General features: G+C 39.0%; 1 protein-coding gene across 1 annotated transcript; it reads left to right on the top strand.

Annotated features, from left to right (window-relative positions):
- Positions 1-4779: 4779 nt before the first annotated feature.
- LOC105703821 (neurotrophin 1) lies at positions 4780-22029 on the top strand. Its single transcript, XM_012432510.1, has 9 exons — positions 4780-4812; positions 8159-8326; positions 8520-8786; positions 10212-10305; positions 10641-10764; positions 11267-11428; positions 13548-13709; positions 20180-20857; positions 21322-22029. Exons 1-9 carry the CDS (start codon positions 4780-4782, stop codon positions 21542-21544), a joined length of 1911 nt encoding a protein of 636 aa, XP_012287933.1. The 3' UTR covers positions 21545-22029.
- Positions 22030-22919: the final 890 nt, after the last annotated feature.

Genomic DNA, 22919 nt, shown 5'->3' with positions numbered 1-22919 from the left:
CATAGTGTATATATACGCTCAATTTTACTGGTCACTATCATTCAGCCTGAAATTTGGCGATAAGGACCCTCTTCTTTATGTTGCAAATGGGTTAATGGCCGGCTCGACGCCTCCATCGCCTAGCGATCGTGATTAATGCGGTAATTACCTGCGGAACTGTCCTCGGATAGGCCAGAAAACTTCCGGGGGTTCCCCCAGCTCCCGGATGAACATCTTTCACTGGAGCGGCTCGAGAAGAGAAACTACTGGGTCATCGAGGAGGACTTTGTCCAAAAGAAGAGAGTTTCCAATCCCCTCGCGCAATTTAATCGCCACGAGCGAAAACCGTCTTTCGACTAAATTAGCATTAGAAATGGCTGTTTCTTTTCTTTTTTTTTTACAGACACTTTTTGTCGGAACTCCGTTTCATGACATGCGGACTGGAACGTAACCGGAATTGAAGTTCAGCCGTTCTGAATTTACTGATTTGAAACTGATGCTTTGTTAGATAAGATTATTTATATTTTAGGTTTTCAAGAGGTTCTGAAATTATGTAGGAAGGGTTCGGTACCGTGATACGTGAATCTATGAACCAAGGAGCTATTGTAAACTTGAAATGAACCGGCATGAGGACTTGTGAAAATATTTCACGGCAATTTTAGCGAACGACACCAGTGAGACATGGACGTGTAGACCGAGTAAACCCATTAATGCTACAATAGTGCAATTATGATATTTAAATCGTGGCCATGAGAGACACTTTTAATTTAAAATTTAGATCAACGCAGTTTCTTATGATACAGTGTCCCGCTGAGAATTGGCACGACAAGTATGGTAATTTTTACAATGCCACGTGGGGAAGTGACCTCGATATTACATTAACATCCCGCGACTATACAAGTATGAGAGCCTTAACATTTCTTTTCTTTGTAAAGAATCTAAACGACTGAATAATCACTTTTTACTTTCGCGTAAGAGAGAATTGCAGAAATCGTATCTATTGGTCAAGTTATAGAGAACTAAATTGAACTTCGATAATTGAATATCGCTCGAAATATGAGAGCGCGACGCCATTTTGGTTCTGGTCTGGACTAAGTTAAACAAATCCAAATTTGGAAGATGTCAGGATAATTCCTAGGTGCTCTCGAGTCATGTGTCAAAATTTCCGACGATCCAATATCCTTAAAAAAAGTGTCTTATGCGAATCGAGTAATTCGAGAGAGGTTTCATTGCACCTTGACTTCTTTACAAGGTGGAGTCTCCCAAATGGAGCGGCGGAACTTAAAAGAGGCGATCGATAATAAATCCGATAGCTCGATACCGGTCTTACGATGAATCGATCGAACGATAAACGAGCACCTATTCTCTTTCGCGACGGCCATAAAGGAGCTCCGACGTACCGAGGTAACGTAAAATTAATTGGCTACAAGGCGGAAGCCGTGCCGAGAAATAAAAGCCGAAAGGTCCGAGGATCGGAGGGAACGCACGAGTGTCTTCGCACTTAGGAACAAGTTCCTCTGCGTACTTGCGATTCTTCAACGGTGCGTTCTTCCGTAAGCCATCGTTTACAACTCGAGAAGAGAGACCAAAGAAGAAGCGTCGGCGGAAGGCGAGAGAAGGTATAACTGCCCGAGGACGCGATAACTTCTCATTTTATCGCCTCCGAGGGCTCCTTACCGTTCGCAATCGACTTTAACCTTTATCCTCGGCACCAGCTGATGGGACACGACATTGCTAGGATCCTCGTAAACGTAACTGGATCGGAACCCTGAGTCCTTGCAAATTCTCGCTATGGAATTCAAAGCGACGCAGTAAATTCGTTTAGATAACAGATTACGACCGATAAAGAAGCTGAGTTCCATTTATCGCGGTTGCTAGAATTAAGGACTGTCGTTAAGGTGCCTTTGTCTTGTCCGCAATGAAATCCCAAGCGATGTTACAAAGTCGGTACATTTTACAGATGTATCCGTAAGTTTAACAGATCCTCTTTCTCCGTGTCCGATCTCGAGGGCCTCGAAAGACCTGCTCGTATCCGCAAGTGTTCTACATACAAAAAATCTACATACAAAATCGATACATTTTACAGATGTATCCGTAAGTTTAACACATCCTTTTTCTCCGTGTCCGATCTCGAGGGCCTCGAAAGACCTGCTCGTATCCGCAAGTGTTCTACATACAAAAAATCTATATACAAAATCGATACATTTTACAGATGTATCCGTAAGTTTAACAGATCCTTTTTCTCCGTGTCCGATCTCGAGGGCCTCGAAAGACCTGCTCGTATCCGCAAGTGTTCTACATACAAAAATTCTACTTACAAAATTGATACATTTTACAGATGTATCCGTAAGTTTAACAGATTCTTTTTCTCCATGTCCGATCTCGAGGGCCTCGAAAGACCTGCTCGTATCCGCAAGTATTCTACATACAAAAATTCTACATACAACAATTCTACATACAAAATCGGTACATTTTACAGATGTATCCGTAAGTTTAACACATCCTTTTTCTCCGTGTCCGATCTCGAGGGCCTCGAAAGACCTGCTCGTATCCGCAAGTATTCTCAAGTGCAGCGTGGAAAAAACCTGGTACTTAGGCTCGATCATGGCGGCAAGTCGTTTCGCCGCTTTCACCCTCTGCTCCATCGAGCACCTGGCACCTGGCTAGAAAGAAACGCCGACCGAATGCTTCCTGGGAGATTTATCGCTGGTTCCAGCTCCACCAGGAAGAAAGTAGTGATGCAACCCTGCACCCAAGGATGACGTTAATCGAGCCGATTAAGGCACCATAACATCTCGGCCAGACTCGAGCGAGTCTAACGAGTCGATGCACTCGGGAAACGACGACCCAGGAAAGGATCGCTCCGAGGTGTCTTTTTTAGGAGGGAATCGTTAAAGCCGCCGCCGTGGTGGAGGCGATGACTCGGAGTAAACCAATCCCCAGGGTCGGCGGGGTTTCCTGTCGGCTTCACCTTGGCAACGAATGCCGAGATCGGTCCGTCGATCCCATCGTCTTACTCCTTGGGGAAATAAAACGCAAACTGGGCTGCAGGTGCTGGATGGGTGCAACCCTTTCTTTTCTGCCGAGGCGGCTCCGCAACTCCGATTCGATACGGACATACCGGGAATATTTACCCCGCACCTTCTTCCTGGGAGCTGATCATGCTGCAGAGAGACTGGATCGTTACGATAAGCGCAATGATTTTTTCAATTATCGGTCATGTGGAACTCACACTTGGACTGCTGCCGTAAAACGCAAAATCCAGATGTAGATTAGCAGCGATGCAATTTATTATTTCGGACTCTGTAACTCATTTTTGATTATACGAATATGCCGGTAGGTTCCAAATTATCTGAAAAGTATGTTTCAGTAATACAAATATACATTATTGTCTATGATAACTAATGTCCATTCTGTTCTGAATTCGATAAAAGTACTTCTACTTGTGCATGGATATAGTGATACTTTCGACCCATTTAATTTCAGGTTATTACAAATTTGAAGGTAATTATCCTAACCAAAGTCCTGGACCTTAATTAACAAAATTTAATTTAAAAGTGATTTTTCAAGGAACTGGAAACATTTCTTAACGCACATGTTACACACACTTGAGAATATCCATTTTACTAGGCAATAAGGTTCATAATTAAGAATAAAATTGAAGCCAGAATGTCTGATCAAAATCACGGGCCATAAACTTCCGGTACAATTAGGTGAATAATTTTTCATACTTCAACCTAAAACTCCGACCAACGTGAAACTCTAAGCACTTGACTCACGAAATCCGAACTCGAGATCGTAAAGTCGATGCAACACTTCGAACGAACAAAGGTACGGATCGTTAGTAAGTAAATGTTATTCCACCTGAACATCTCAAGAAGTCCAAGCAGTCCAATCATTGATGCGGCAAAGACACGGATTGTAAATTTGTGTGTGGAGTCCAAGGACAGCTTGGTCATCGACATGGAATACATCGAAGAGGAACCCAAGATCGCAGCTTCCGCCGCGTCGGATGCTGGCATGGTGCCGGCTCGGACCCGAATAACGACTCTCGATCGACCTCTCGTCGAGTGACCGACTTGTCTCTCCGTTCTCTCTCCATCCGACATGGTTAGGAACCCGGCTGCAGGCCTGCCCCAAACCCTCCAGCTCCTCGGTTTCTCGGTCACGGCTACGAGAACGCGGCTAAGACGTCCGTTCCTACCTTATCCCCGCGAGGACCCACTTCCTACTTGCCATCAGCACCACCTCCACCACCTCCGCTGGGATCGCCACTTCCACCGCCCGTCGTCGTCCGGAGTGCGTGCACATTTCGCGACGGGGAAGACTCGAGCGCGTGGCCTCCACTGGGGATTTTTCACCTACGGATCCCGACTTGTCGGAGACTATCTGCCGAGGAGACGAGCGACTCTCATCCGGGAGGATGAGCGACCAACAGACGCCGAGCGACAAGGAGTGACACGCGCCCACGACCGGCGTCGAGATCTTCAGGATCGACGCGGAAGCCTGGACGAGCTAGGAACGACCTCCACGAGGATCTTCTGCTTCTTCGATCAACAGGGGTGGAGGGTACCAAAAATCAGAGCCATGGGGAAAACGATGATCTTCTTCGTGCTGGTGGTAAGGATGATGGTGGAACTACGCATTGGCTAAGCATGGCGTTAAGGTGCAGGGGAACTCCTCTCAAATATGTTTTTCAAACATATTTGTTTAACTTAGCCTAGACCAGAGCCAAAATGGCGTCGAGTTCTTATATTTCGAGCGATATACAATTATTGAAGGGTACCAAAAATCAGAGCCATGGGGAAAACGACGATCTTCTTCGTGCTGGTGGTAAGGATGGTGGTGGAACTATGCATTGGCTAAGCATGGCGTTAAGGTGCAGGGGAACTCCTCTCAAATATGTTTTTCAAACAAATTTGTTTAACTTAGCCTAGACTAGAATCAAAATGGCGTCGCATTCTCATATTTCGAGCGATATACAATTATTGAAGGGTACCAAAAATCAGAGCCATGGGGAAAACGATGATCTTCTTCGCGTTGTTGGTAAGGATGGTGGTGGAACTATGCATTGGCTAAGCATGGCGTTAAGGTGCAGGGGAACTCCTCTCAAATAAATTTTTGAAACAAATTTGTTTAACTTAGCCTAGACCAGGACCAGAATGTTGCGTCGTTTTGTTGCGACAAACGGATGAATTCGCTCAGTTGATCTCGTTTTAGATACGTAGACGTGGATTAGAAAGTAAAGGTACAGAGCTATCTCTAGAAGCTACGGAGACATTGTTCGTGACGAAACGCTTAATGAAACATTAATTTGACATAAGTCACGGGTCGAGTGGCGTCCCACATTTCACAGGGTTTAATATGCACAGAAATGAAAAATATAATGGAAGTAGTTGACTTTTTTAAAGCGATGGTAGCAGGCAGAATATGTAGACCGACTGTACACGTAGCCAGAATTTGAATTGTAAAAAAGTACTCTCCCTATATGAAAAACTTGAAGCACAGAAGTAGGTAACGTGCTGTGAATACCTGTAATAATATTTTCCGCGGAAGAGGAAAAGGGTTAATACACGCGAGAACTAAGAGAAAGCTTCTTGGATTATCAGGTGACGTTGGCAAAAACCTTATTGACCATAAATGTTCCTCTGAATAACAAGTCACTTTCCTGGAAATGAAAACCTTCGGGAAGAGTTCATTCGTTTAATTTGAAAATTAAATTCCGTAGAGTGGCATACTTAAAAACTGGAATCAAATTCAACTGGCACATTATAAATAACATCTTACATTTACAATCGTAACTATAATAACTATTTTAATTAATGGCACGCTTTTGGTTGAATTGCTATCCTACGTGCATTTGGAAACATGCGAATGTTGTCGTAATCAAAGAAATCATTACGACCGAATCTTACGCAAATATTTCAATCACACAACTAATTTTTGTAAAAATATTTAACAAGCCGTTACATACCAGTGAAATGTTATTCACGCATATTACACATTAGGTTTTAATGCCTTCGAGGATTTTTTTTAAATTATTTGTCGCTTGATTAAATCCAAATGATACTTTTACTGCGTTGATAGGTAATGTTCGGTAGATTTTCATGTCTTCGAGGATTTTTTTAAATTATTTGTCGCTTGATTAAATCCAAATGATACCATTACTACGTCGATAGATAAAGTTCGATAGATTTTGATGTCTTAGGATTTACTTGAGGCTGGAAACGGAGCGTGAAATGGGATAAGAAAGTGAAGCTCGTCCGATAGAGTTGGATTTCTCTCTCTTTCCCGGAATAATTCGATAGGGCATGCCGTACCGAATTAATGGTATGCCAGCATAATTAACGCGGAATCGAATCCTGATACATCTCCAGTCTAGGCTCCGGGGAACCTCAGAACACGAGGTAGAATCCAGTGAAATCTGTTTATCAGTTAGTGGGTCAGCGCTGCAAATGGCGAACGCTATCATCGGTGCAACGCGGGTTTCCATTTTACTGCCGCTTTAAGACGCATTTAGCATCTATGAAATTGTTTACATTGGTATACAGGACCGCCCGAGATCAACTTGATATACTTTCATTTTCAAGTAGAAAGCTAGATTACTAGGTCGTTGATTTACGTCCACTGCAACGTTTAGAAGGCGCTAGTAAATTATTACTTTTTAAGTCGCCAGTACCGTTAAGTCGCACATTAGAATGCGGTGTTGTGAAACTAACTTGGGCAGTCTAAAAAGATAACCTGAAAAGTATTCTTCGATGAATTGCTGTCAAGATAAGTGATTTTCTCCGAGTCCGTGAGGGTACACTGGGAGACATCAATGCCCTCCCAACCTGCACAGGCGATGCCGTATCTGCAGAGGAGGCATTCAAAGTACAGAGGTGGTTGAGATATATAAAGACGTCACGTATACGTATTTCTGCTTCCCATGAAAGCTATACATTTTTTCGTAAAAATTTCGTCCCGGTAAAATACAAAATAAACATCGACTTGCTACAAAGTTGCGTCTTTATGCAAACCCGTTACCACTTCCAATCGTTCAGGACCTAGTTTCTAACTGTATATTTAGAGAACTCACCGTTAATAAAAGAAACCTGGATTTCTCAAGAGAAACACATTTACGATCGTCGGTGCTTATTTTACTTTTCCGTTTACAGAGCGTGTAATATCTAATTGGACTAGTAAAACTACGTCAATTCAATGGAGGCTTTAAATTTCCCCTAAATGATTTATAAAATTATGTTTACACGGCCAAACTTATAATTACTTGAGTGCCATTAAATAATGCCATTTGAAAAGAAACAATTTAGAGAAAGTTAGGATACAGGTACCACAATTTGTTGCATCTCTCGTTAGAAGTATCATCTGCATCACGTGGGGAATATTAAAACGGGTCCTAGTAATAAATCATATACCTATGATGTTTTTAATGCTACAAATAATTGATAAAATTAAGGTGATATTAAAGGGTCATATATATATATATATATAAAATGACCCTTTCATAACACTTTAACATTGAGAAGTACTCAACTCGATATTACTGCAGAGTGGAATATTGATCCACATATTTCACACATAAAATTGACGGCCACAATAAATCATTCCGCAAACGTTAATCACTGTCAAGTATAATTAGTTGTCCACTATTCAGAAATTTCTGTTGAGTGACGGATAGTAATGGGACATGATCCAAACTGGTTGTAGAATCGTGTTCAAAGCTGAGAAAGTTACTTTCTGATTGTATCAGACGTCACGAAATACAACATCAGAGGTGCTAGATAGGTCACTATCAATTTTTATTTCCTGCTAATCAACATCTACACATATAGTATTTACCCGCGAGCGTACTTTACTAAGTATCATTCATGGTGCATGATGGGTATAAAATCACTTGTGAATGTACTGCACACGTTTATTTCTATTTTTGCTCCGTCTAAATTTAATCCGACTGATCATCTCAGGTGAAATGTGTTTAATGACATTAAGAAGGGATGAAAGAGCGGCATCGTCAGTTTTATTCTCAAATGGAGGCTTTTCTGGGATGAAAAAGTTAAGCAGGGCAATTTATTTATTAAAATTCGTACCGCTCGAACGTAGCTAAACTGGTTTCCGAGCGTTCAAATAAGAAGAAGCATGTAAACATTTACATGCCATAAATCGTCTTTTTTATTTCTAGGCAGCCAGTTTACTGGCTTCAGGAACATCTCATGCGAGGACAGAAGATAATCCGGACGAACTGGATTTCGAAGAAGATGATAGCTCGCATGAACAAATATCAGCGTCGTTGAAAATCGAAGAAGATGCCGCAAAGAACAAGACGGACGATACTCAAGAAGTAACATCCGTAAGTGACTGCAAATTGATGAAAAATCTTAAATTGTAATTAATCTAGATTCCTACATTTCGTTGGTACCCCAGCGTCGGACAATGTGGTCATTAGGATTAATCTTTCTTAATCAATGTGCACTTCTTGCTTTCGATTAACCCCTCAACTCCATGTTAAGACATGAAATCATTAATTACCGGCTTTCTTACAGATTATAAGGACAAAAGAGAAACGTAATCAGATCAGCGAGGTTGTTCCAGTAATACGGAACACGTCACGGCCTCAAAGACGTTTAATGGGCAGTTTGATATCTTCGAGAATATCCAACAATGTGACAATCACTCCATTACTTGAAGATGTCGAGCCATTGTTGGGGTCTAACAATAGCAGGGAAAATGCAACTAGAGAACTCATGCTGCCCATCGACGCCGATATTGCCAAAATCATTACAGATGACACACCTGAAGAGCTGCCAGAAGTAAATATACCTTAATTTACGTTATTAGATAGATGCATATACCTTACATTATTAAATTCCTTACGTTATTAGGTAGACTTAGTAATCGCCAAATAGAAGGCATGATGAATCTCTCAGGAATAGATAATGTATCCAGAAATATAATGGGTGAAATTCATCTAGTGGAAATTTCGGAGCAGTCACATCAAGAAAAAATCCAATTGACTATTACTCCGTTGAATAAAACAATTGCGTTGCCACTAATCTTGTCCCTTTCATCCAAAGCAAAGAAATTTGTTTATATACCCACATTGTAAAATCCAACTTTTCGTATATTGTCTAATCGTTTTAGAAAACGCGGCCAGATAGTCCAATCTTTATTTTACAATCCGACTAGACTACAAAATGACACTAGAAATTGTTCATTAGAATAATGTTTAGTGTAATCAGACGTAGCATTCCTTGTCAATGAAAACCGATGGATATGTTTGAGACGCTAAAAGGACGCTTGAGACGTAAAAAATGGCAATTTAACAGGAATTACCATTATGCATTTGTAAAGAGAAAGCAGTGTTTATGTCAAACGACAGGAAGGTTTACAAGGTCTTGTCATTGATCAATTGGTTAATGGATTGGGGTATCAATGACCCGATTGAGTGCATTTGATCAATGTCTTATGTTTCTCACGTTACCGAAAGCGAATTGCAGTCACATTTCTAATTGTAATTCGTCACGGTAAGCCCCCAATAACAATTACAAACGGCGAAGGTATTGCAAGGTTATACCTAAATTCTAAGTCTACCACAAAGCACGTGGCATATAATGTTTAATTTCCCCAGAATTCAGCTAGCGTAAAATTGGTGCTTGGCGATTTTTGCCTACCGAGTTGCAACTTGCGAAACTATTGTTGGAAAGTAAGATAGGTGTTTCTTTGCGGAGCGATTGCCGATATCGCGAAATTTCTTCACTTGCTGGGAGGTTCCTGAAGTGTCTATTAAATCGCATTATTACACAATTTAGGTATAAAAGAAATACAACTTTTATAATGCTCCATGTCAAAACAATTATGTAAATCGGTACATCCAACCCAACCACTTTCTTAACTTACCAAATGAGCCTATATACCATTCTAATATACGTTAATGGAAATTATAATATGGACTGCCATATAATGTTTACTGCACGTGCGTCATTGTACATGCGGTCTGTTTAATGAAATATAATTTGTACATATTTCACCTTTGTACGCCAATGAAAATTCGAAATTCTTACGATTGTTACTGAATTACCTCTTAAACGAACGTCATAATTGTCATTAATATTACATTAATAAATGGTATAATCTCCTATTGATGCATTATGTATCATTTGACTTTAATGTCGTTTTAAAGACTTGTATAAACTTTGTCAGGTTTTATTAATTTGATCTCGTATTTAATATTTCAGGCTCAAGAACTGAGAAGGCCTGGGAAGAGAAGACGAATTTATTACCGACCTCCACCTAGAAGAGCATCATCGAATAGAAGAAACGTTTACGGAGGTATGCTTTCAATGCTTCCCACTTAGAGTATCGTAATTAATTCCAGAAAGATCAATTTATGGGTGTGTAAATGAGTATAAGTGTCTCATGAGTGAACCTCGTCTTTCAGAATGACATTCCCTTTCATAAGTTCATGATAAAATTTCCTCAATAAAATGGCGTAAAGGTGGTTATAAATTAAAATAGAGATTCTTTTAATATGATTATGGAATTAATATCCAACACTCTGTATATGACTAGCTAATTAGAACTGTGATTCTCTGCAGACATAACATTGACTTAAAACATTTCATCTGAGGTGTTAGAAATTTTAATTCACATTTAATCGGTTTCAGAAACGTCACGACCATCCGGAAATAGGCCAATCAGGAGACCAGCTGATCCTAAACGAACTCCAACTGAAAAGGAATGCACTTTCTTTTCGAAAACTGTTTGCTTGGAGGCTGTGGACTATCCTCAGTAAGTATATCCTATACGGAAAAAAAGTTATTAAATAATTTTGATATTAATCATATACAGCGTGTACACCTTTGGTATACGAAAGCCTTGGACAAAGATATTTATCTTTGATTATTGCTTTTTGGAGGAACTCCTAAGAAGTTATCGATTGGTTATTGGTTCAATGAGATTTTTTTCTCAAGGTATAAATACCCCGATTTTACCATTTTACTCTTGTGCCCACTGTACCATTACTTATCTATGCATTACTTATATTAATTAAACTTTGAAATCAATTCAAAGTATTGTAGAATGTCGAGCCCGGTCTAATCTTACCTCGAACACCTAGAATGCACCGCCTGTGCAATTTACTGACCCAAATTTAGCTCTTGGTCATGAATGAAGGTATTGTAAGTGAAGCAAGGATTTAGTAAGAAGGAAACCCAGCATATAATTACGGAACTTCAGACCATTGTGTGTACAGAAGAATGCCAGCACTGTTGCAAGCATTGTTTCGTTACAGTGAATTCATCCTGAGGAGCATTCGGAGCAACAAGGAGATGGTTGCTGCACTTTTGGCGGATTACAAGGTGCAAGACTCCGGAATACTTGATGACGAATTACCGCCCGCTTTGCAGCAAGAAAGCAGATATGAAAACCGATATGAGAGCAACGAAATTAAACGGTAACTTGGGAAAACTGCCATTTATATCATAATAACTAGAAAGAATAATTAGCTACTGCACGAGCTACGTAAGATACAAATGGTGTGCAATCGGCTACCGTTTATGTCATTTGGTTCCCTTAAAAACGTTCTTATAAATGCAATGCAATTATCAATAGGAATGCGGACTTTCTATTAATGCCCCTTAAGAGTAGGTGTACCGTTCTACTCCCGAGTAAGGCGGGTCATCGGCAACAAGGGGCCACGTATAGAACGTTCTCTATAATGTATAGGTAATACAGATATTTGTATTGTCTATTCAATATATCACCATACTGGAATTTTTATATCTTTAAATACTGAACGCATTTGAAATTGAAATTAGGAAATCAATTGTTTTTTTTTTCTAAGATTGATAAATCTAATATTATCCTTTTTATATTGCATTATTTACTTACTGATTTGACAAATATTTACATATTATATCATCATATCATATTGAACTGTTACCTTAGATATTCAAAGCCCTAAATCTGACTTTGATCGGAAGTATTTGTTTTTGCATAATTTCTAGATGTTAGACATGATTATTGTGCAACATTATTGCAATGAGAGAAACGAGACGAAAAACGGACGAGACAGGGTTTACTTAGTTTTAGTTATCTCCCTTCTGAAATTCTGCAATATTGCACGGTTCGCACGTTCGGATTGCAATATTTAGTAAAAGTATAGAGAAAATGTGAACTGTGTGGATATAAGAACCAAATTTACATAACAGCAAGTATTTATAGACCAAGTAAAATAATAATTTATGGGGTACTCTTGAGTCTATATCACCCTTGTTTTTTCATTAACACAACTTTATGGTAAAACTGTCATAAAAGTCTTAAGTCGGGTCTTAATAACCTTTTTATATGTACCACCAAGAAGAGATAATTAACTTGTGGCCCTATGAGCTCAAAAGGTTAATTAAACTTTCAGTGGATTTTTGTAACTCACAAATTCATGAAAACTAGCAATGGACTCGACTTGACGTTGACTATTTATATCATCCCAGATATATTTTCAATTAATACCCATGAAATATTAAACAACATTTCATGTTATTCTATGTTGCCATTTAGTTAGAAAAAATTACTGCTCTTTTGAGCAATGTATAACGTTTCGCGTCACAGATCGATTACGTTTATGCGTCATTTAATTTTTAAAGGATTTCGACATTTTGCGATTTCCAGATCGGGCAATAATCCATTGTCCTGGCAAACGAAGTGGTAATAAAACCGAGCACTGATTTAGATAACTCATCGAAATAATTTACGTAACAGTTGGGCAAGAAAACCTGCTGCAATAGCGGAAATTATTTACCGCACAGTTACCGATTTTCGGTGCTAACGTAAGGACAGCCGAGTTTCGCAGCTAATTAACCATGGTAATTGCTGTGTCAACTACACGGTTAACTACAGGGGGAAGAATAGCATTCGGTCCATGTCCAAATTTCTTACCATGGCAAATCGGGTTTACCCAGCCGACTTGTCATCTTACTCTACTGACTAACTGGCAACTTTTTGTGTGTAAACTTTTTCTGTGCCACACAGTGTAAACACTATACTCTATACTGGTTGGCAAGATCACGTCTAGCAAATCATTCTATACAACTGTTCAGTTTTGAATGCTGCTCATTGATTCTCAAATTTAATAATCACAGATTAGAAAATCAGGCAAATCGAGTCGACTTCTCAAATTTTTTTATTACCTATCTTTAAAATCTGACAAGATGACTTTCTGCCAATTATTTTACCCAGCAATTCAATTTATAACGCCATGTATCAACCTGGTGTGTAAATTTACTAATAAAATTTGATAGTTTGGCAGATTAGATATACACAATTAATTCGTCACAAAAAAATGCTTTGATAATACTTTACATGCTGTAGGATGATTTTTGTGTAGGAGTACAATTTCAATTGTCACGTACCAGTTCATTGTGCAAATCTAGTACCAAAATTTCATTTTATATTCAATTTTCATAATAGTAATTCATCAATTCATTGATTGCGTAACGTTTCAAAGTCAAGGTGAATTGTGCAAATCCATGTAGAGTACTTCTTGTGTATTAACAGACTTTCGTTGGTTTTTTAAGGAAATACGATCTTTCGACGCTCGAAAACGTCGAGGAAGGTTTCACCTGTCCGTCCCAGGTGAAGTATGCCCGTCCCCAATTAGCCAGAGCTGCATCAGGTGTGTGGAAATACATCATTAACACCGGCGAACATACGCAGACATTGCGACTGGAGAAATGCTCGTAAGTACATCCGAAGACACTTAATTATCTGCAAAGAAATTCGGCAGCCTTTTGATCTCCTTCCCTGATTTATCATTATCAAGGTGATACGTCATTATCATTATTAAGGCGATACGCCTTTATCATTATCAAGGTGATACGAAAGACTTGCTATCGTCATGTAGAAGGGGTACGAGTCAAGTCTTCCTCCATTTTTAGAAGGTACTTTTAAGGCGATATAAAAGGGTCATTCTATACATATCAAATTTGAAAATATTGATAAAACTTATCGCCAAACTGGGTGCACCGAATCATTTGAAACATCATCACGAGATCATTAAGGAAGATCGCGATGTTCGTGAAATTTCATGTTTCGAACAAAAAAAAAATTCCTTTCTTTGGTTCTTGTTCGAAATAAATACACGTTTTTTTCTTTTGCCTTTTTCGAAAAATGAAATTTCACGAGCACTGCGTTCTTTCTTAGCGCCTCCACGATCACGCGATGAAGTTTCAATTGATTCGGTGCACCCAATTTGGAGAGAAGTTTTATAAATATTTTCACTTTTTGGTATGATTGGTATCAGAGATTAGTTTCAGATTTTACATCTTCCGTGAGTAGTAAGAATTGGACACGGCGAAGCATTCGTTCAAGAAGTCGAAAAGTCATTGACTTTCAGCTTCTCGTAGAATCCGGTACTCCAATGTACCGAGAAACGATTTCTGTTAATACCTAGTAACCCGTAAAGGAGGTTTCTCCTTCCTTCGGGTTTCCTTCGAGTTCTTCGAGGCAGATTTAAGTTACCGGTTGTATCTGTAATACACTCCGTAATTTTGTAATGTTACTCAACCGCTTTCTTCCTTTTACCAAGTGTTAAAAAATTCTCTCATAAAAACAGGTCCCATTGGCTTTGGCTAAAATTTCAGGCTACCTTGAATAAATTGTACACCCCACGGTGTAAATAACTGAAAATTACTGTCGGTGAGGTAAATTGATTCCGAGACGACGTGGCAGGAATTTTATATAAAAAAATGTAAATCCGTGCAATTCACGACGTTTATTCATAATCTTGGACATAAAGAACGTTCCAATACGAAAAAAGTACTACAAATTGTAGAGGTGATTTTTGTTAACCCTGTTTTATGAAAGTATAAAGCAAACATCTGGTAACTTGAAAAGGGGGAATTAAGTACCCAAGTTTCATCTTTATTGCGACTTTCTAATTTCATTGTAATTTTAATATATAAAATCCTAAATGACTCTCTGACTTAGAGATGAACAACGTCCAGCTCAAACTACTGGTCCTAAAAAGATGAAATCTTTTTAAAGGGATGAAAACGGCGAAAGTCAACGGCGCCGATATAAACCAAGAGATAAATGAATACCACCTAACATAAAGGAATTTCAAATCGTTCGAGCCAATGAATCGCGGTTAATGATCAGCCTATCCGGATTTAACGGCATTAAAAAGTCTCGCTGGCGGATATCGCCTTAAGCGTACTCCACCAGAAAGTAAGGAAGAATTGTTTCCTTCCGTTTACGGCGCCTTACGAGCGAACAATTACACCAGCGAAACGACGCTTCCTTATTCCTGCGGATACCTCGAAACTCTAAATTTCTAATTTCACGTCTACGTCGCCTCCCGCCATTCCCTCGACGGCGACGTCGCGAAATGACGGCGTTGCTTATCTACGAAAAAATATCCGAAAGGAAAATTGATGACCCGTAACGATTGACGAGTCATTGGCCCCTTTCGTCCCGGAGCTGCACCTGTTCGATGGAAGAACGTTATCGAAGTGTACAAGAGGCACATTGTCCTTGTAATGTGGATAGAAACAGAAATAGTAATGTCTACACTGGGAGACATCAATGCCCTCCCGTCCTGCACAGGCGATGCCGTATAACGAGGCTGCACCTGTTCGATGGAAGAACGTTATCGAAGTGTACAAGAGGCACATTGTCCTTGTAATGTGGATAGATACAGAAATAGTAATGTATACACTGGGAGACATCAATGCCCTCCCGTCCTGCACAGGCGATGCCGTATAACGAGGCATAATAAAATAAGGACAATGCAGCGGATGGATTAACATTATTTCAGTTCCTTCCACTCTCTTCCGACTCGATGTTCTGTTTCTAATTGTTCGTTCAGGAGATTATCACGATTAATATTTATTCAGCCGTGTTAAGGAAGAAAGTTCTTATCTAAACAGAAGATAAAAACCTTCTTCCGCAACGCGGAAATGTTCGTGTCAGTAATGGTATCAAATCCATATCGATAGTGATATGCTCGTACATTATTGTTGTTCATGATCCAAATGTTCTAATAATATTCATCTCTTTCTGCCTAGATTTTGCATATTTTTTATTAATTACTGAATTGCAATGTACAGATTGTTATGTACGTGGCTTATTAAAAAGTGAACCTATCCCGATAATGATATCCGGTTAAATTCAAGTTGACTTTCGTTCATGTTGACAGACACCTTTCTCTCGCTCACAAAAAGTATTCTAGGAGAATGCAATCAACTAGGTAGTGGTAATTAGCAGATTCGTAACGTACTCCAAGCAGGACGAAATATAGGCAGGAAGAGAATGTCGGCTTCGCAAAAAGAAATAAAATGTTAATGCTGAAACTAATGACGTAGACATTCTATTTAAAATCACTTATGAGTGAATGCGACTGTGAAGTTTATTACCTATTTTACTGATATCCCGAACACTGGAGGCACGGTGATAAATTAAATTTTAAACGCGAATGGCGCTCAACTATTTTTACATTTGACGTCTGGATTTTGAAAGTGATGTTTCTAACTAGTGGTAGAGTAATGATAGTGCAACATGCGCTGGGATGAACAAATTGTGGCGAGATGTTTCGCTACTCATTCAATGGAAAGTCATTACTTTGTAAAAGTTTACGAGTTTACGTTGGAAGATAAAAATATAATAATCTAGACATAACATAGAAGGTGGGAAATATTTTTGAAAATAGTGGACGGAAATACTTTGACAGGGTTAAACGTGACGTGCTGTGACAAATGTTCACGAATATAAACGCCAATGCAATTATTCACATAAGAGAAACTTATAAAAATACAGGAAAAAGGTTGTCAATTTTTTTAAATGCCGGGTATTTTAGACTCTAATATTTTCTGCGTTAATGCCGTATATATTTTATCAATCGCGCGATGACGCTAAGAAAGGGGACATAAAATGCAATAAAATATCTGCCGAACGGCACGCGGGCATTTTTATCATTTTTAAATAAAATCGCCCTGCTCGAAGGAAGAGAAAAAGAGGCCGACTGAAAGTTCTTGCGTGAGTTACCTAATTTCGGAGTGCGGAGTTCCAACTCGGACATGGCATGACTGAAAGTCATGCTGATCATGCTATTGATCAGTTTCGTTCCCTTACAGACGATGTCTGTCGCGAGTGCGGATCATTATTCGATGAATGCGCCAACTTTGTTGCAAGAAAGCAGTTATTCATCGTGCACAGCGTTAATGTTTTCGCATTTAGTTTTATTAGGCTGGCGGTGCCCGGGCGATCAACGATTTCACAAGTCGCTTTTTCGCTTCATGAAATTTCAGACTCCTGTGAGCAATGTTTTTAGCTGACAATACAGCTTGCTAAAATTGTTTAAATTCAAAACACCAATCGTTTCGACTGTCGGATTGAAAATGACAATTGCTAACGTGAGGTATGATACTATGTAAAGATACCGATCGAAATGCCCTAAAGGGTTGTACGTTTCTCTGGTCTAAAATGGATACGAAGCAGGATATTCAGGACTTTTAATAATCAATTTTAATAATCAACCAATTGAACATTTAATAATCCTGAAACTCTCCTGCAATGTCAGATAATTTTTACTACTATAAATCGGATCCGTATATTTTGTCATTTGTGGAATATTGGCGGTCAGTCAATTTAAGGAAGGTAATATCTCGAGGATTTTTCTCGACCTTACTTGACCCTCTTTTAGATTCTTTTAAATAACTAGAAGGTAAGGAAACGGAGTCTACGAGAAATCATAGAAAAATTGTGGCAATTAATAAATCCACTTTAATGTTATATTTAGTGACTGGGGCTCGACGAAATTACTGCGACAGGAAAGTATTCCAGCTACTATAAATGCAAGTGAAATCGCGTAACGATCATTAAATGTCTGAAACTAAAAAATTGAACCACGTATTAAAATTGCAATCAATCTCGGGATAGACCCATTAAGATGAAATGTCCAGAATCGCCATTGGAATTTTTATTCAACCAAATTTGCACGTGATCACCAAACAATTCTCTCTGATTTACCTTATTCCGATTCGGCTCATTCAATTAATTTTTCTAATATCAGATAACATTATCACTTTGTTACAACTGCAGATGAAATTATATCTTTTATTCGGTGACCGACATTTCTAGCTGAAATTTAATACCACGTATGTGGTTTCATCTACAATTGAATGAAATATACAATTACACGCAATAACAAATTGTATCGGTAAACCTCAATACTCTGTGTCGACCGCATAAGACAAAGAACTTTCAACATGGATAATGGTTTCTCGCTTGCATAGAAAAAAAAGAAAAACGTGCCAATACTTCGCCGACTTTCAAAGCAAAACCCTTGAAAGTGGGCCTGTTCTTTAAAAACTGAAAGTCAAGGATATCTTCATAGTTTCTTGTCGCATTTAACTTTCGCCCACGTGGGTGGGATCGGGTCTAAAAATTGTCTGAATATTCTTCGCGTGCAACAGAGATAGTTTTTTTCAAGATTCTCAATACCACGACAGATCCCTGAGAGATGAGAAAGTCCGTAAATAGCGGACTTTCTCAAGTACTTTGGGATCCATAAATAGATTTCAAGTAGTATAGTGATTGTATCTAGAGATCGTACCTCTAATGGGAAACAAAATGGGTTATCGTTTGTTATTCCCCAAACTTGAGTTTTCAAGGTACTACTTTTAATTAGGACTGAAACTACTTAATCACTACATTAATCGTTTTCAATTGAGAAATTTCGAATGCGCAGTACCAATATTTTCTAAAACGAAAAATGTTTAAAAGTAATTGACCCGAGTGACAATTACCTAATTTACTTTAGAATACCCTTATTTGAACATTTTCTTAAAAGCGTGCACTTCCGGACTGATAACTTACCAGCACTTACAATAAGTTACCCAGCACTTTCAATTTCACGACAGGATGCATTAAGATATAGATTTTTGTATCGCTAATTGCACGTTTAGTTTTAGGCCCATTATACATCAACCGTTTACCCAAAAACAATTTTACAGGGTTAGTTTAAAAGGGAAATAGCCTAGTACCTATAATACCAAACTTCATCGGCAATTTCCGGCATTCCTTCCGGTGGAGCCATTAAACAATTGACTGATGTCATTCGACCGACCTAAAGAGAAAAACGGCAATTACGACGGAAGAAATACAATAGTAATTGTCCAGGTCGTCCTTTCTTGCCATTTTACTGGTTCTTCGTTGATGGTGGAAAAATAACTAACGCCGAAGTTATTCCTCGATGAAAAAGTTCACTGAACTCTGGCGTTGCAGCTTCTGACAAGGATAAGGATGGCCGAAAATGTTGATAAAAAATCCAGCCCGTCGCTGATATTAACAAACTACGTTAGAGACGTCTCGAACAATGACACGCATGACCTGTCAAATTGGCAAGAAGTCAAGATGTTCTTTCGCTAACTTTTCACTTACGTAAACCCTTTTGCGAACCACCGAAGAATTCCCCATGAAGCAATATTTCGGCGTCCTCGCGAAGCGGCAATTCGACAAGGAAACAATGTTTGCATGACTAGAGATAATTGATTTCATTTTGAAAAAAACCTTCTAGGTATCCCAGTCGAAGAGAGTCAACGCTTGAAATTGTTGGAAATCTTAATTTATTAGAAAATAATTCTGGGGTAGGGAAAGTTCACTCGCGAGAGCTGTTCCAATGTGCATTGAGCAATCAATATTCATTGGTCCTTTGCAGTTAATTAATCGTAAAAGTCGCCGTTAGAAAAATGTACAGACGAGCGCTTAAGAGCTTTCCGAGTTTTGTAATTCCATCGCACTCCTCGTTTTAATTAAACGCGTCTTGGGAATTAATTTCACCGTCCATTCTCCTTAGTTTTCTAATCTTCATAGCCAAAAAATCATGTTTAATTGAATGTTCAAGCGACAGTGCTGATGTTGGGATTATGTTACTGCGAATAGTATGTTAGGTCCAGGGAAAGTATTTTTGTGGAGTTGATTTTAATGCACGTTCCCTGCTGATCCTTCCACGAAGACTTTCCTTTGCGAGAGGACTCTCTTTTCTCATTAGTTGGATTACACGCTTACGAAATGTCACATGCAATTGCTTTTAACTACAAAATCGGGATAAGCGACAATGTCTACTTTCCCTAAGGTGGAGAAAAGCGTGAAATTGAACTGGCGATATCCCGATGTGAAGTAGGATCTTCCTCTTGGCTTCTGCTTTCAGAAATCCGCACACGAGCTGTTCCTTCATCTCCGAGAATTACCGTTCATCGTGTGTCCAGGTGTACAACTACCATCGACTTCTCACCTGGGATTCCAAGCTAGGTTTGCACATGGACATATTCAAGGTGCCAACCTGTTGCAGTTGTCACGTCCACGGATACACCGAAATCTATCCACCGCATCAAAAGGATCCGCCACCCAAGCCAAAGGAATCCTTCCCTGGGGTTGATTTCGCAACAGAAGATAACAACGAAGATCTTGGGCCGTATGGCAAACCTACAAACTACGTTAACAAATACACGCATCACATCAACTACGATTCATCGTTTGGTGCTGGTCATGGTCACCACGACAGCTCCCCGACTTCGTACTTAAATGATCTTAGCGAAGCGTCCAATGTCCATACAACAAAGAACAAAAAGCCAGTGTTGGATGCCACAGTTAATCGGCCGACTTACTCCACGTCTGGAAGAGTCAGGCCCAAAAAACCAGCGCCAGTTCCCCGACCATATGATAAGCTACCTCAACAACATGCACCAAACACCAGAGCACCAGGGTACACGGGAGGACCATTGTTGAAGGCTCCTAGGCCAAATAGACCCAATAGGCCTTACAGAAGGGAGTCCACTTCCCATGTTGAGTATCATGGGACCTCCCGGAATTCAACCTTGACTGATCGGTGAGTCAACTTTGTCTGTAATTGGCTTCATTAAGCATTTGCATCAGTAGGTCGAAGGAAAGGTACCGGTGCCCAGCAAAAAGTAGACGAACGTAAGTAACAATGAGTTGATCAATATCTGGCGGCTGAACACATTGTCTAATTCTCGTCGGTAATGTTGATATACGAAGCATTGTTAGCCAACACTTTGATGGATAGAGAATGGACAGAATGGCCTACTTAAAATTGGACACCTGAATATCTTTCATAGATTTGAAGGGGAATGAAAATGTCATTGTAAGGGGTATTGTCTTCCGTGAAAAGAAAAATCTGTCCATGCATCCATCCAAAATGTATTTAACTTACACATCCAGCAAATGAGCACTTGAAGCTAGGAAATATAAATGAAATATTTAATATGTCTATTTTATTTTTATTATTTAGTTATGGAGGCATAATTGATCATGGCCACTTTTTACTTTAAGTTTCAGTACGCAATTTGACCAAGGATTGGACGGAACGACAAGGTTGCAGAGCGGTAATTTCGACGAAGAGTACCAAGAACCGCCTAGACGAGTAAATTACAACTATCACCCGATAATAGACTTCTTCAAACCGGAAGCGGCCATGCTACAGTCTACGCAACCCGAAGCGGCCCAAACTTCTTCGGAGGAAAGCAATTCTTGGAAACCAATGGTTTCATCCTAGACATTTGCCATGTCTTTTTGTAGTACCTGAAACCGTCGCAAATTACGATTTATTGTAGTCATATTGTACCTTTTTGGAAACAGCCAAAATGGCGGAGCATTCATCAATCGAGAGGAAGATTCTCGCATCATAAACGTCTCGAAGCTTAACAAACCATTTTCCCAAAAAGGCTCTGTTTACGCGAAGGTATAAACAACATTTTACAATGCATCTTAGGTAGATACACAAAATATAAATCACGCAATACTTAATTATGACTTTTATGAAATTATCGTATTTATGTGGCCATGCCAGCGATACATAGGGTTACATGACAAATATTATTTCTATTCAACATTGGTTCTTTTTTAGACTTGGAAGAATATCCTCGAGACTGTTAAAAACGTTCATAATACATAAGTTTGCTAAGTAGAGTTAATAGAATATATAATAATTATTTCTGTATTAAGTTTAAACTTACAAAGTGGTGCTCATAGCGATCAATGCTTTAGACGGAATATTGCGTTGTTTATATTTGTTCGATTAGCGGCAGAAAAGCATAAAATTAAAATTAGCCGAAGGAAACTGTAAAAGATGAAGACGGCTTAGTAGCACGTAACAGTAGAGTATTGAAAACTGTTTCGAAGATAAAAACACACGTTAAGAATTCAAGTATGCACAAAAACTAAGAGCTAAGCAAAGCCTTAAGACGCTTTAAAAGAAGCTTCGCAGAAGAGAACACTTGAAAGGGGTTTTGCAGTTCTGCGTCTATTCCTGGTTCTTGCTTTGTCTTTATTTTTCGTCAAGGGAAACCTTAGCTAAAGTGAAATCAACAGAAAAACTGGTATTTCCCTCATTAATTCCATCAATAAATCAAGACGTTCTCCTCTTCCTTTTCTGTTGAACTTTTCAATTGATCAATTCTTTGACATTAATCATTCGCCATTTCTTATTTATTACATTAAAATATCAATATTTAGATTTTACACGTAATGTACGGAATAAAAGTTCCACCCTCACATTGGTACATTATGTAAATTTCCCATCTACCGAAATTTGTGGACTAATGGTGGTATTTCAAAAACTTCTTGAAAGCTCTGACTTTGTATCGATATGATAAAAATAACGAAACGATGAAGTTTCTGCAAATTGCAGAAACTCTTAGTACGGTAGGTGAATCATAAGTAATAGCTAATGGCACGTCATGGTATGATGAATACATTCGTTATCTATGCTCGAGATTGTACCTATCACTTATTCTTTACGATTTCTAAACGGATGTATGTGCTCCTTTCCTGAGCAAAAAACTCATCTTGTGAATATGTCCGTCATCCGTCTCGTTATTAAAGATATGTATTTATTTTTTTAACAAGGCAAGAAAACGTTGAGCCGATAC

The sequence above is a fragment of the Orussus abietinus genome, unplaced genomic scaffold (genome assembly GCF_000612105.2).
Source record: "Orussus abietinus isolate OABI.00-Male unplaced genomic scaffold, Oabi_2.0 scaffold32, whole genome shotgun sequence".
NCBI lineage: Eukaryota > Metazoa > Arthropoda > Insecta > Hymenoptera > Orussidae > Orussus > Orussus abietinus.
This window is presented reverse-complemented; position numbering and strand designations above follow the sequence as displayed.